This window comes from Rhopilema esculentum, chromosome 5 (genome assembly GCF_057945365.1).
Source record: "Rhopilema esculentum isolate cy_ngs chromosome 5, ASM5794536v1, whole genome shotgun sequence".
NCBI lineage: Eukaryota > Metazoa > Cnidaria > Scyphozoa > Rhizostomeae > Rhizostomatidae > Rhopilema > Rhopilema esculentum.
In genome coordinates this window covers 8008355-8023575 of record NC_142819.1, presented here as the reverse complement: position 1 = coordinate 8023575, position 15221 = coordinate 8008355, and the positions used below count along the sequence as shown (strand labels likewise).

Sequence of the window (15221 nt, the reverse complement as noted above, 5' to 3'; positions counted from 1 at the left end):
CTCTGCTCTTAGCTAATAGTAGTGACTACTTTCGGTTGTTATTTCTGCAATCAAAGCTTTTTTCAACATATACAAACAAGATCTGTAAAATAATGAATGATATCATAGTAATTATCATAATGAATTATAGGAAAAGGCTCTTGCTAACTTGGCAATTTTTCCAAAATGAAAGTCTTCAATCCTGCGTACTGGCTCTCTTGTTTATGACCTAGGTCAAGCTGCTGTGCATTTAATTTCAAACACAATAAAGCTGTCAACACAGACTTTTTGCTATGAATTAATTCACTCTGACCTAATAAAATTTTTCAACCCACACTGCAAGATGATTCTTGTATAGTTTTGCAAGAAATGAACGAGAGCAGTTGGAGTGTTGTCACTAGTTACACATTGAAAGCTAGGGCTTAAATCTATTACTATTGAATGAACTTTCGCCTGCAAGGCAAACAATATTTCCTAAAGTGATTAGGTGCGCTCATACACATATTGACGAACAGGACAGATGCACCTAACCAAGTACAGTCTCCACCTTTTGAATTTTCCAGTTCCAGCTACATGCAGTCAAAGTCTCCTCTCATGCCAAAGTATCCCCAAGATATGAATGAATATATGCACGGATATAGCTTTTTTTAAATAACGATTTATAACGATTTGCATAAGACCACGATTTGCATGAGACCAACTAGGGATAATCTTTGCAAAAAGACCACGGTTTAGTTCAAATGCATCAAACCTCTTCAGTCTTTCTAAAAAAATCAAAGGAATACAGGTCACCTTCCAACAGGCTGTCACAATAAAAGACTAAAGCAATGAAGGGAGCAGTACAGTAAACCCTCGATAACCCCTTCTACTACTTCTATAACATTTCACGCAATTGTTACTGCATGACACGCTTTACAATTTTACGCCAGTCTTTTCTATTTTCTGTCAGTTCTACTAATCTATTGTTGAGATCTTGACGCACGGATTGCACCCATGTCGTCTTTGGTTTTCCCTGCAGCCTTTTAACTTTTTTAATATTGCCTAGAAGGGCTTCTCTTGCTGGTGTCTCGGGGTGCAGTATTATCAGATGACCGTCCTCTTATCGATAAATCAAACATTCGCTAAATCGAGCTGATATTGCATTCCTCTTGCAAAATACTTTCATATAACTACCCCCCCCCCCCCTTCCCATCCACGATGACTCACTATCGTGATTTTACAGCGTTATCTTGATGGTTTTGAACCCTCTACAAAGAGGTTCAAATTTTTCCTACAGGGAAAGTAGTTCCAATAATGCAAGAGAAAAGTATTTTTTAAGAAGGCACATTCTCAGTTTTTAAAAAGGTTTGACTTAAATAGAAAATATTGTCTTGAAAGCTTCTCACAGTCGATCCTCTCTAATCTAGTTTTATTTGAGAAAGCATCTAGAATAATATATACGAGTAAAGTCATTAATGGAATCAGACAGCATTGCAGGTACTCTCATCAAGGGCCCCCTTACTTTTCTCTTCATTGCTTATGCACGGATGAGAATAGCATTATATATTTAAGTATACATACAGGTCTGTGCCTTGCTTTCTGACTAGATATTAATCGATGAAGTGGCTCTGACGAAGGCTATTAGCAGAAACAGAAGAAAAGAGTGCCTTGGTTATAGTGAAATCTTCCTCGCTCATTCTATTGAGTCCTTTGATTGGCTCAGCGGAATGAGCGTTAGTTTGTCGACTCAGTTCGTGTGCGGCCATGAGCAGAAAAATACAACTGGACAGTAGTTTCGTGGAAAAAAATTACCTCCTGTCAGCCATTGCCTTGCGATTCGATTAAATGTATAATAATCAAGGTTTTCGCTTTTAAGCAAATTATATTGATAAGTTGATAGTTATGCTGTATTAACATTAGATCACTTTTGTACAGATTCAAGACAATAAATCGTCATGAATAACCCTCTTATCAAGTTGCACACTATGACTAGCCCTATCTTCAAAAATTTTTCAAGGAGCTAAATCTTCAATAAAACAATTTTGACTTATCTGGAAAATTGCTGAGTAAAGGAGGAGGTCAACTAAGAATGTGACATAAAGGTTTGTTTAAGTGAAGGGTAGGTCAACTAGGAATGCGAAAAGAATAAAGGGTAGCTACTTGGCCTGTTACAATACGAAACAATACTAATTCTCCAGACATATGTAATGGCACAATGGGCAATAAAGTATGAAACAATTCTACGCATTGAATGCCCACACCCGAAGACAGATAAATTTAGACGCTGCTTTTCAGTCATGTAATGACAGATTGGAACGCAGATCTATCAAGGACATTGCTATTACACACTGACAGACGGTTACTTCATACAAGATGTCTTGTATAGGAAAAGGTGTACTTGTGAAACTTAAGCACATGATCCTATGTGCAGGGCTGATGTCTTTGTATTTCAGTTTGATATTTGTAGTCATGATTGTCAACGAGTGGAAAATCACGAAAAGGACCAGCGACGTCGATATGGAAGATCCAAGCTTACGAAGTATGCAGGTTTACTAATACTTACTTCTCTTAAATATTCTGTAATGTTTATCAAAAGCAAATCTTTACATGTTTAATTTCTTAAACTCCTCTCTTGTGTCTTAAAAATCAACGTTGTTATATATTATCTATAATCTGGGTACCAGAGCCACATTGAATCGAAGGCGGAAAAAAGAGAGAAGTGGAGAAGCGGAAGAGTATATAGTTGAGAAGAACAAAAGATGGCAAGTTTCTCATTTGTTTTGTATAGGAGTGAAGATGTTATTGGTTTTCTTCTATGAATAGTTCATTGACTCTCTTCATCAATCGTGAAGACCCAAAAGGAAAGTATTATCTCTCCATCAACAAGGATTGCTCTTGGGATAATTCCATCTTATATGCAGAGAAGCAAAAAAGTCCTGATCGTTAAAATGAGATTAGAAGGGAATATGTTTTGATTTGATGCGATTTTCGCCTTGTGTGATTTCATCTTCCTTGCATAAAGAGCCTTGTAGGTTGTTGGCATGACAACTGACAATATCTTATCTAAGATCTAGGGTGGAAAATGTCAGGATGATAGAGGAACCTTCATTGCAGTGTTCATGACTTGGTTCTAGCTTATTAAAAATGACTTAGACAGTGATGTAGTGCCATCAGAAGAACAAAGGGGCTTTTGCGCAAAATGCTGCTCAAACAATAGCAAAAGTAGAAATTGGTTAATTTCGACACTACACCCCTGGACTTAGGTCGGTGGGAGTTTTTACATTGAAGTATAACTCAGTGTAGCTTAAAGGCAGATCGAGCATAGGGATGAAATTGACATCTTGCAGAGGAACCTGTTAATATCGGACACTTTGATTCAATGATACTGAACAATTTGATTGAGTTGTATCGGATACTTTGATTAAATGATTCAGTTCAGGACGATTTGATTCGATGATACTGAACAATTTGATTGAGGTGTACAGGATACTTTGATTAAGTGATTCAGTTCAGGACGATTCGATTTGATGATACTGGACAATTTGATTGAGGTGTACATGATACTTTGATTAAATGATTCAGTTCAGGACGATTCGATTCGATGATGCTGAACAATTTGATTGAGGTGTACAGAATACTTTGATTAAATGATTCAGTTCAGTTTAAAAATAAAATTTGGTATTCAAGTTGGTTGTGACAAAGAAAAGGTAATACAATCAACTGCAATCATTTTAAACTATGGGTTAGAATGTTTAATGAAGCTCTGAAATTCTGAAGTAATACTATGTTTTTAGATTGGGATCTCTGCGCACATAACCAGCGTATCGGTGCTGTAATAAGTACGAAAGGTAGTACTTTGATATTTTAAAATTTGTGAAAACGTAAAAGTTGTGTGTTCTTTGGATTTATTACAAAATAAAATAAATATTTCACATGTTTATTTTCTGAAGGTCTGTATACGATACAAAATGGCCATCTATTCAGTTTTCACAACTAAAATTACAATGAAAATGTTTTACATGAACTTGTTGCTATTTGCTAATAAAGTTCTGATAAAGCTTTTCGTTTCAATTATGTGATGATAATCATAATAAAGGACTTTTCTCACTCATGACGACTACATTAAGTACCTAGGATCCGCAGGTAGTTTTTAGGACTCTGAGAAGCTTATGCTTATCGAACAGTGCCCTGGCTCTTCCTCTGGATGTGACCACATCTCGTGATTTCTATGCCTGGATTTACGAAAAGCTGGCGACTCTCCTCGATCTGGGTGAAAAAACTGCGATGAAATGATTGTACAATAACTTTTGATTTTTCTTTTTCATACAGTCACAACCCCCGTCACTGAACCTTTCCATACAGTCACAACCCCCGATACACCTGAGTCGCATTTATCTACAACAAGTAAGCAATTTTTGAATGACTTCTTTAGATATTCTGAAAGAAAATTACAATATTTGATGTATTAAAGACCCACTCTCTAATAAACAGTCCGTTCTAACAAACACCAAACATGAATACCAGTAAACGTCCATGGCTTTCATAAGCTCTAACGACCACATCTCGTGATTTCTATGCCTGGATTTACGGAGAGCTGGCGACTCTCCTCGATCTGGGTGAAAAAATTGCGATGAAATGATTGTACAATAACTTCTGATTTTTCCTTTTCATACAGTCACAACCCCCGTCACTGAGCCTTTTCATACAGTCACAACCCCCGATACACCTGTGTCGCATTTATCTACAACAAGTAAGCAATTTTTGAATGACTTCTTTAGATATTCTGAAAGAAAATTACAATATTTGATGTATTAAAGACCCACTCTCTAATAAACAGCCCGTTCTAACAAACACCAAACATTAATACCAGTAAACGTACATGGCTTTCATAAGCTCTAACGACCACATCTCGTGATTTCTATGCCTGGATTTACAGAGAGCTGGCGACTCTCCTCGATCTGGGTGAAAAAATTGCGATGAAATGATTGTACAATAACTTCTGATTTTTCTTTTTCATACAGTCACAACCCCCGTCACTGAACCTTTTAATACAGTCACAACCCCCGATACACCTGAGTCGCATTTATCTACAACAAGTAAGCATTTTTTGTATAACTTGTTTAGATATTCTGAAAGAAAATTACAATATTTGATGTATTAAAGACCCACTCTCTAATAAACAGTCCGTTCTAACAAACACCAAACATGAATACCAGTAAACGTCCATGGCTTTCATAAGCTCTAACGACCACATCTCGTGATTTCTATGCCTGGATTTACAGAGAGCTGGCGACTCTCCTCGATCTGGGTGAAAAAATTGCGATGAAATGATTGTACAATAACTTCTGATTTTTCTTTTTCATACAGTCACAACCCCCGTCACTGAACCTTTTAATACAGTCACAACCCCCGATACACCTGAGTCGCATTTATCTACAACAAGTAAGCATTTTTTGTATAACTTGTTTAGATATTCTGAAAGAAATTACAATATTTGATGTATTAAAGACCAACTCTCTAATAAACAGCCCGTTCTAACAAACACCAAACATGAATACCAGTAAACGTACATGGCTTTCATAAGCTCTAATGACCACATCTCGTGATTTCTATGCCTGGATTTACAGAGAGCTGGCGACTCTCCTCGATCTGGGTGAAAAAATTGCGATGAAATGATTGTACAATAACTTCTGATTTTTCTTTTTCATACAGTCACAACCCCCGTCACTGAACCTTTTAATACAGTCACAACCCCCGATACACCTGAGTCGCATTTATCTACAACAAGTAAGCATTTTTTGAATGACTTCTTTCGATATTCTGAAGGAAATTACAATATTTGATGTATTAAAGACCCGCTCTCTAATAAAAAGCCCGTTCTAACAAACACCAAACATGAATACCAGTAAACGTCCATGGCTTTCATAAGAAATACTGCAAAAAAGAGCAATTTCATGTTTTCTGTTCTTTTTATAAGCATTGTCAATAAAGACTTTATCATAAGATAGTTTCAATATAACGCGTTGCCCTTGTCGACTTATGGTTCAGATGATAAAGAAATATCTTGTTTCAAAGAGAAAAATATACTGTCACTATTTAATTTTGTGATTTCAATAAGAGAGAGGATTAATTTGAAAAAATTGAAGCAAAACAGATTCCGACGTAAAAGAGAATCCATCAACTGAAATTCATTACATGAAAAGAGAATGATTTTTAACAAATGATTAGATTTTGTACTTTTCTGAATTAGCATGGACTGGTATGAAAAAAGAAATGATTTTATCGGGCAAAAAGATATTTTTTCAATAAATGCCACTCTCTTATTAACGCTCCCTCTCCTGTAGTGGCCCCTCCTAAAAGCTAAAATCTTAATAAACGCTCGGCTATTTAATAGATCAAGTGAGGAATGCTTGTCTGGTGACTACATTGCATACATGAGGGTAGATTTTTCGTAGGTGGTTCATTATACTTTTCGGTCAGCAGTGATATAGTACAAACTGATTCTTAACGTAAAATAGTAAATTACATGACAGTTTAGCTGCATAAAAATTCTGACTAGTGATGAAGAAAATTTAATCCTGTCTCCTGTTTTGTTTTGAAATCACCCATAGTTAGCAAACCAATTGTACCAGGAAAATTTTTTTTCAAAATAATTAACAATTAAAAAACATTGTTCCTGGTACAATTTACTTACATTGATCGTTATTTAAATTCATCATATTGTACTGCACGCATTTAAGTACAATTATTTTCCACGTTACTGTTCTTTCTAAGTAGGTTGTTCTCTTGCAGAGATCAAGACTGGAGGCTTGACAAAAGCCAAAACAACGACAACAACAGCTGCAGTCACTTTCACAAACAGTAAATGTTTTTACGGCCAATTTAGATATTCCCATTCCATTCAGTCCAAACGCACTGACTCCTTTCTCAGCAAGGGAAATTTTTTTGCATATACTCAAAACATATAACTATCATTGAAGTGGAATAATGTGGACAGATTTGTTGTTGCTTGTGATTTCCTTTAAAAATATTCAGCTTAATTTATCAATATTGATACACGAATACCTTTTAGCTTAAAAAGAGAAAAACAAATTGACTAATTAATAACTTATTTTAATATTTTTTAGCATTCACCTTTGTAACCATGCCATTTTTAACTTTTTTCCCTTATTTCGATCACACCAAGGTTTCAGCCACACTCGCTTGAAGGCCTCCCAATTTTAATGTTTTTCCCAACTGTAAATCAATCAGATTTTGCTCTGGAGCTACCCCTGGCAACAATATAAATGAGCTTATAATCACTGACAATTACCATTCTGAAATCTTTCATATTTAGAATGAACCATCCATGATTTACATTTTATCTTTGATAATTTTAAGGCACAAGCCTGTTTGGTGGCAATGCAACGACTCCTAATGCCACTCCTTTTGCTCGATTATCAAACAGAACAGCAAACTTTACAGCATCTGTAACCACAACAGCAGCAACAAACAATACAATAGGTACGTCAAGTAAAGGACTGCCTCTTATTATAAATGAAGGTCCTTACTTATTTTTGAATTCCTTTTGAAGGGTTTTCTTTGGATTCCATACCCTGGGTACCAGACTCACCTTGTATGGAATAAGAGAGTCTGGATCAGTGCGCCTGGACCTCGTTCCAGTGAACTTATTGGAGAGAACTTTAGTCAATTTGACAGATTGAAAACTAGGCGAATGAAACCAGAATGTCGGATAAATAACGATACTCAATAGTGAGTGAAGTTTTAGGAAAGTTAGGAAATGTAATGGGAAAGCTTTTTTAACGGTAGACGTTATTAATACAGTGATAATAGACTTTTCTGCCTAAAGATTCCAATCGAATCAGGTGAAAAACGCCATTTGGCAACAAAAGCATGTGCGAAGCAAGAAATTAAAGTTAACACAATGCAGTTATAAAATGTTAATCATTACTAAATTTCGTATAAAACTTCAAACTTTCGAATGAATATTTTTCGTAATTTTCCTCAAAAATTGTGTGTACTTTCAAAGTCTATTTCCTCATTGTGAAGACAGTGCACTTGGACACCGCGGCGGTTAGCATCGGCACGTTGGAAGTTCATCACACATCACAGCAAATATGGCCAATACGACAGGTGAAGCACCGTGTGACGGAGCGAAGTATTAGCCATAACTGATTGTTGTTGTTTTTTTTCGGTGCCTTGTTGTGTTCCTTATTTACTACATTTCACTTGTGCGAGGATGGCTCAGTTGTTAGAGGCGCTGACTACAGACCCAAGGGTCCGTGGTTCGAGTCCATGGCATGACAAAACTTTCACCTAGATCGTGGAGAGTCGCCAGATCTCTCTGTAAATCCAGGCATAGAAATCACAAGGTGTGGTCATATCGAGAAGAAGGGCCAGGACACTGCTCGATACGCATTAGCTTCTCAGTGTCCTAAAAACTACCTGCGGATGCTAGGTAGAAATAAATACAAATACAAACAGATATCACTTCAAGCCCTAGTTTCTTGCAATGAGAGGCACTGCCTGAAATATCAGAGACCTTCCAAAACACCAGGTAGCTCATCCCACATTATCAAGTGTAAGCAGCCGTGCCTGAGGGCCTAGAAAACTGACTCTTATCTCTGATATTTGATTCCCCTTTTCTTTGAAACCAAATAAAATTTATACCCTTTTCCTGAAATCAAGTAGTTGAAATAAGGCCAAACAAAGAAAAGTTAGAAACTATATCAAGATTCCCATATCATACACAATTTTTCTTTGTCCTAGATATATGCATATATGACAAAATTGAACCCCTTTCTCGGAGATACGGGTGCTTACACTTGACAATAAGAGTGGACCCGCCGGGCCAAAACAATATGGCGAAGATGTCTCTTCTCTCTAGAAACAATGCTTTCGATGCTGTTAACTGTTCTGTGTTAAATTCCACAACATGCGGAAAATGTTCTTTGAGTACCGTTTCAACAGCGTCTTCGAACTCAATCGATACAGTCGCCAGCATTAATTTATGTTGTGTTCTGTTCAACGTTTTACACCAGAGCTACGTTTATTGTTTCGCTGTGACCTTTGAAGGTACAGATATCTGTACACTTGCTACTGATTGGTTAATATCGGCACACCAGAACGAGGAGAGGGGCGCACTGAAACAGACTCTCTCTTATTTTATATAGAGTGAGTCTGGTACCAAGGGTATGAATTCCAAAAAAGCTTACTATTAATGCTCATTTTTACTTCATCTGCAACTATGTCTCGAAGAAAGGCCATCGCCTCTAAATTTAGCAATCTTATAAATTTTGTTGTCATTAATTTTTATTTATCCTATGCAATTGAAAGCAGGCTGGATTGATCTCTAGAGGAAATGGTCGAGGCCTTTTAAAATGCTCTAGATTGATCCAGTGGTTTGCCATTAGAAGTAAGATCGAGGCCAAAGTTCTCAATTAATTATGTATAATGCCATCAAGCAGCAGTTCTGATAATTTTGCAAAAAAATCAGATGTCTAAGGGTGAGGGGGCCATGATTAAAAAGGGGAATCAAAATTGAATGAAAGTTTTGCTATGTGTGATTATTGGGTATGTTTCTGTAAATCCAACTACAAAGGCAAGTATACCACCAGCCAGAGACCGAGATACAGCTTTTTGTTTGGGGATCAGTCTTGATAAATAAGCGAAAAGACAGCCATATTTAACAAAGCAAAAGTATTTTACTTATAATACTTAAATTTTTCTGGGGGGAGGGCAAGGCCCCCTGCCCTCCTCCGGTATCTCGGTCCTTGTCCCCAACAGACGATGTTGTACAAAGACTAAGGAAGGTTGGTTGCTATGTTTCCACGTAGCGGGAAAACATAGCTTTAACAGTCTAAGGTGTCGGCTTTGGAATGCTTGAATCGTGCAATTCTTTGAGATTGAAATGCTCTGAAATTGCCCTTCCCCCTCCTGTGACAGAATCTCAAAAAGTCTTTAAAAATCTAGATTTAGAGTTGTGTGTAGGTTTATTGTTGTAATTGTATTTATTGTAATTTTACTGTAGGTCACTTTAAACGAGTAACATAGAACCAATAACTCATGAGTTTATAAGTTTTTCAACTATACAAGAGAGGAAGAGGGGGCAAGCAGTGCCTTTCAATATTCACTCCTAAAAGAGACGATATAATCTTGTTGATAATCGATGACTAATTTAGCCACTGTCATTATGCTAATTTCAATTAGAATTTCAAAAAAGGGAAATTTTTCTCTTTTTTTGCTGTTGGTCTTTGAAAACAGAAAATTATTTCTTAGAAGACGATGATAAACTTTAGAAATCAAACCAACGGCGTATTATAAGATACTGACTTTTTGCCCATAGTCAGAACGAGGATGTTACGCTTTTTTTATGCCTTGATATAAGAAACACGCTGAAGTACACAATTATTTGATTTACTTTCACTTCTAGTGATTATTATTTTCTTCTTTACACTCTCAGTGATTCTGAAACCACGGAGTATTGAGACTGAGCGGGCAACCAAAGTTTTACGACCAGCCCGTTTATAAATACCATGATATTCGTACAACCAAGCATTTTGAATAATGACAAGCCCATTTAATACCCACTTGCATTGATAATTTTGTCTTCTTTTTTTTTATATATATATTCGGTATAAAATATTCGGTTTAAAATATATCGGTATATAATTTTGTCTAAAACGTTTAGAGCCTTTGATTACAAAAAACACAGCTGTATGGGTGGAACAGATCAATGCCAATATTTTATTATATACCAACACTCCACCCCAACCCCTCACAAATGCTCGATTATGGTGGTGGAAAAAAATTCTACTATTTGCCCTCATCGCCAACACTGACCCTCCTGCCTTACTATTGTGCAGGTGTTCCTGCGTGTAAATACAGATGCAAAAACTGTATAATTCTAAATTTAATCTTGACCTCCTGTTGCTTTTGTTCAAAGTATTTTTGGCAGGCTTTATCATGTTCTTTTTTTGAATGCTTTGATAAGTCGTCTCTATACAAGTTACATTGGATGGGTGGAGCAACAGCATCTGCTTTAAGAAAACCGGCCCTCGCTATCAAATTTAGCTGACCATGACGATTAGATCTCTTCATGACCTAACTAGCGAGCTTAATCAATATGTCACAATTAGACATTATTTTCTGTTTCAGCAGCGACTACAAAAGAAGCTGTCATGACGACAAAGCAAGCCACGACAAGAGCGACAACAACAACGGCATTGGCCACCACCGAGAGACGTAAGTTACTTTTAACCATAGTCAGTAGAAAAAACTAATGACTTTGTTTTAACACATAGAGAACTTCATAAAAACCTAAACATTATTCATAAGACACCTTCGTCTGAGGTAAGCAGGACCAGATGCGGATTGTGAAAGGGAGAATGGTGGGTTTATAGTATTTACATTTATTTATAAATAGGGGAGTTTAATTGGTTGTTTGTGTTTGACCAATCAGCGACCGCTAACACCTCTCATGGTTGCTGAGCCAAGAAAATTCTTTCTGTCTTCATAAGGAGGAGGGGGTTATTTGGTTTTAATAGGGAACGATTACAAAACGCTTAAAGGAACATTATGATATTCCGCTATATTTTCAAGTTGTGAATTGTACCCATCAATATTCTAACTTTAATCGCACGAGGTGCATCCATTGGTCATTTTATTGACGTACAACACGACCATGCCTAGAAATCATGACGATACAATTTCATAGGGTCTAGCAATGTATTGCTTATGATATTAGAAAACTGTAGGATTTCTTGCCTTGGTCAGTTAAGTATATTTGGACTTCGTCATCCAGTTCCTTTACCCAATGTTTTTTTAATCATTTTTGTAATAGCATTCAACCAGAAAATCGAAATCTCTATGCAATAAATGCAAACTGAAAATACTACTCTCTGGTATGTCACAGTTGTACGATTAATCATTTGTTTTTCTTATTGCCAGAAACCACTACTCAATTGACCGAAACGATATCTACAACAAAATTTGTCGAAGCGACCACAAAAGCAGCAACAACAACAACAAGTATTTTTCTCTTTTTTGATACCATTTTATACTTTTATACTCTTTTCAAACCCTGAATTTAAAAGCAACATTGTTAATCTTTCTTTCTACCTCCTATTATTAAAGGCAGCTTTCAAACCGAGGACAAGTTCTCATAAGATTCTTTTGAAATGATTTGCAAGATGCCAAATTATCCAGCTGCACTTGGTGTTTAAACATGGACAGTAATATCGAGGAGAATAAATTTATGTTTTTATGTTTGGATTGACAAATACCTACAATATTCTTACAACAAAAGATAAATGACTCACAATAAAGGAGTGGAAAAGGGGAAAATAAAGGAGAAGATGTTTTTTAGAAAATAAAGTTAGTATTGTCAACAAAATATTGACATGTTGGGCAATTTTTTCGGGCTGAATCAACTCAACGATTTCAACTTGCAAAATTTTTTTATAGAACACCCCCCCCCCCCCCCTTAAAAAAAATCTACATAGTTTCACCACAAGTGCCACGAGTTTACCCATCCCTATTCACTACCACCAACATCAGCCAGCATCTGTACTACCAATGTTGAGGCTTCTTAAGAAAATGATACTTGAAAATGACAATAATTTCATAAAAGTAAACCAACTCTTTCATTAAGTGTATTATCTTGCTGCAAGTAATGTTCAGAGCTTAGCCTATGGATACAAATTTTGGTAAAGACGTTGATTACAAACGTCGATAAAATTTTTGTGAGGAAAGCTATACTGAGATTGGAAAAAAAGAGCTTACATTCCTCTAAAAACTTCAGCTACCAGGCACACATGAATGTCTAGGAAAAGAAATACTTGGAGATAAACTTTTGCTCAACAGCTTAAAGTTAGGAGAGAATTTTATAACGTCAATTTGTTCGCAGAAACAACCAAGGAAACAACATTAAAAACAACAACCACTGCACCAACAACAACAGCAATTCCAACAAATTCAACGGTTCAATCGACAACAGCAGGTCCTCACGGTAAGTCTGCGATTGTTAGTATTACCATTATTATCATTTTTGTCATCATAATCATAATCATAATCATAATCATCATCACCATCGTCATCATCATCATAATCATCATCCCAATCATCATCATCATCATAATCATCATCATCATCATCACAATCATAATCATCATCATAATCATCATCATCATCATCATCATCATCATCACAATCATCATCATCATCACCACCATCATATTTATATCAGATCACTTGGTATTTTTGGCATTTCCTGCAGCTCTTTCTTCAAGAGAAACGCGAATTTCTCCATCACTTCTAAATATTTGAAAACATAATTTATTGAAGAATGGAGAATGGAAGAATGGAGAATAAACAAAAATTCAAAAATAGAAAGGCAATTTAAAATAGACGAATTGCAATTTAGCCAAGTTTTATCTCGTGCAGCAAAAAATTGAGATTCCCACTATTTATAGCAATCTCTTACAAGTGTTTCGGAAATTTTGTGTTCCTTCAAGAATTGTTTATCCATTTTTGTCAATCCACAGAAATTTACTAAGGAATCGTGACTCTGCACCCTTGTCCAAAATAAAGTCTCTAGACCCAAAACAGGGATGTGTAGTAAATCTTCGATTTTCTAATCATCATCAGTTCAATATTTATAGCACAGAGAGCAATAGTAAAATATCCCCCAGAATGTTAAATGCATGCAGAACATCCTCGCTGTTATGGCTATGCCGTTGTTTATTTAGTGACACATCCAAGTCTTCAAACTGCTATCTAAAATTACTACACAATGCAACATTTCTTGCAAGATATAAACATTTCTCTTTTCAGATTGCAAAACAACTGTTAAAGGAATGGGGTATCGTGGATATATTTCTCAAACAAGAACTGGGATAGATTGCCAAAGATGGGATCAACAATACCCGCACACACATCGGTTGAGTCCAACGAAGTACCCTACTCTTGGCCTTGACAGCAACTACTGCAGGAACCCAGATGGAGAGCCATTTGGCCCATGGTGTTATTCTATAGATCCTGCTGTACGCTGGGAGTACTGCCAAGTTCCAATGTGTAGCTAGCCCTGCAGCCCTATGCATTCAAGAGACGACAGAAGCACTTCTTGAAACGCATTGAATTTCAAGACATGTATTTAAACATATAGGGACAGTGCCAAAGCAACCTCAAAGTGTCTCAATATTGAAAACTACAAATTAAATCCTATTTCAGACTCCCTAATTATTATTTTCAAGCCTTTCGTGTTTAGAAACTGCAAGGTGAATGCAAAGAAGATCGTCGTATCGTAAGAAAACGCCTAGATAAGATTAAGTGAAAATGCTATTAAAGGGCGTGTGTCGTGAATATGATTGGCTAATGCAATACAATTATCTTCTCTGTATAGCACAAGGCATGGAATCGAGGGTGAATTTTTACGGCAGTACAGTTCAAGAAGAAGAAATGAAAAGTCACAAAACAATATAATTCCACTCCAAACGCTTTTGTTTTATTAGCCAAAAGTTTATGCGATGTATGCCCTTTAAAAACAGAATAGTTTTATTTTACTGCTAAATGAGCACATATTTTAAATTTTTTTTGCGTCTCTTGTTCACATTTCTTCCGTTTGCCCTGCTTACTATAATTTGAAAACTTTGCAACCACCCTGTTTTATCAAGATCACCCTTTTATAGAGATTTTGAAAAAGATTTCACCCCCCTCGTTCATTCCAGACCCCTGGTCTTTTATTGACTTGAAGTAATCAGTGTAGCCTTCACAATTGCTCTGCCGATAAAACTATAACATTCGTTCTTAGTAAAAAACGATTGGCCTTGCACTTAAATTTAGATTGATTTAACTGATACTTAAACATTATATTCTCCAACTAAATGTTTTGTTTGATATTTAAATAATATTTGAACAACTATTATTTTAACAACAACATGAAATGAATACCACACTTAGAATTAGTTGAAAGATGTCGTATTTTATTCTAGGATGATCTACACAATGCTTTTCAGGTGAATTTTTCATCGTGTCGCGAGTGAAAACTTTTCGCAAATGCTTTCATTCTGTTATAGATAAGAAAATGTTTACGATCAAGAGAAGGGCGAAGCCAAGCAAATTCGCTTGTGCCTCGAAACAAATTTCGAAAAAACTGTTTTGCCAATATGGGGACAATAAGCGTTCTTTGCAGATTGGGTTTTTAACGTCGAACATTATAATTTCACTGCCAGTTGGCATTCTACTCTTATATAAGCATGTGCTCC

The 15221-nt window shown here is 36.1% G+C and overlaps 1 protein-coding gene across 13 annotated transcripts; it reads left to right on the top strand.

The window, feature by feature from the left end:
- The first annotated feature begins 1315 nt into the window (after positions 1–1315).
- Positions 1316–15113, top strand: LOC135689985 (uncharacterized). Of its 13 annotated transcripts, none has more exons than XM_089108652.1 (12): positions 1316–2497; positions 3753–3806; positions 4288–4362; positions 4634–4708; positions 4980–5054; positions 5359–5400; positions 5671–5745; positions 6751–6819; positions 7339–7461; positions 11119–11202; positions 11908–12967; positions 13792–15113. In XM_089108652.1, exons 1-11 carry the CDS (start codon positions 2332–2334, stop codon positions 12042–12044), a joined length of 975 nt encoding a protein of 324 aa, XP_088964778.1. In that variant the 5' UTR covers positions 1316–2331; the 3' UTR covers positions 12045–12967; positions 13792–15113. The 13 variants fall into 13 exon arrangements, with proteins under 13 accessions (XP_088964778.1, XP_088964777.1, XP_088964780.1 ...); XM_089108651.1 differs by having other exon boundaries at positions 1318–2497; positions 11116–11202; XM_089108653.1 differs by having other exon boundaries at positions 1320–2497; positions 4980–5005; positions 5319–5400; positions 11116–11202.
- Positions 15114–15221: the final 108 nt, after the last annotated feature.

Bases quoted from the DNA above. Each gene is read 5' to 3' on its own strand.
- LOC135689985 (XM_089108651.1), top strand. From the start codon at position 2,332: ATGTCTTGTATAGGAAAAGGTGTACTTGTGAAACTTAAGCACATGATC. The intron at 5,055-5,358 runs GTAAGCATTTTT...CTTTTAATACAG, and splicing joins GTCGCATTTATCTACAACAA to TCACAACCCCCGATACACCT. The intron at 5,401-5,670 runs GTAAGCATTTTT...TTTTTCATACAG, and splicing joins GTCGCATTTATCTACAACAA to TCACAACCCCCGTCACTGAA.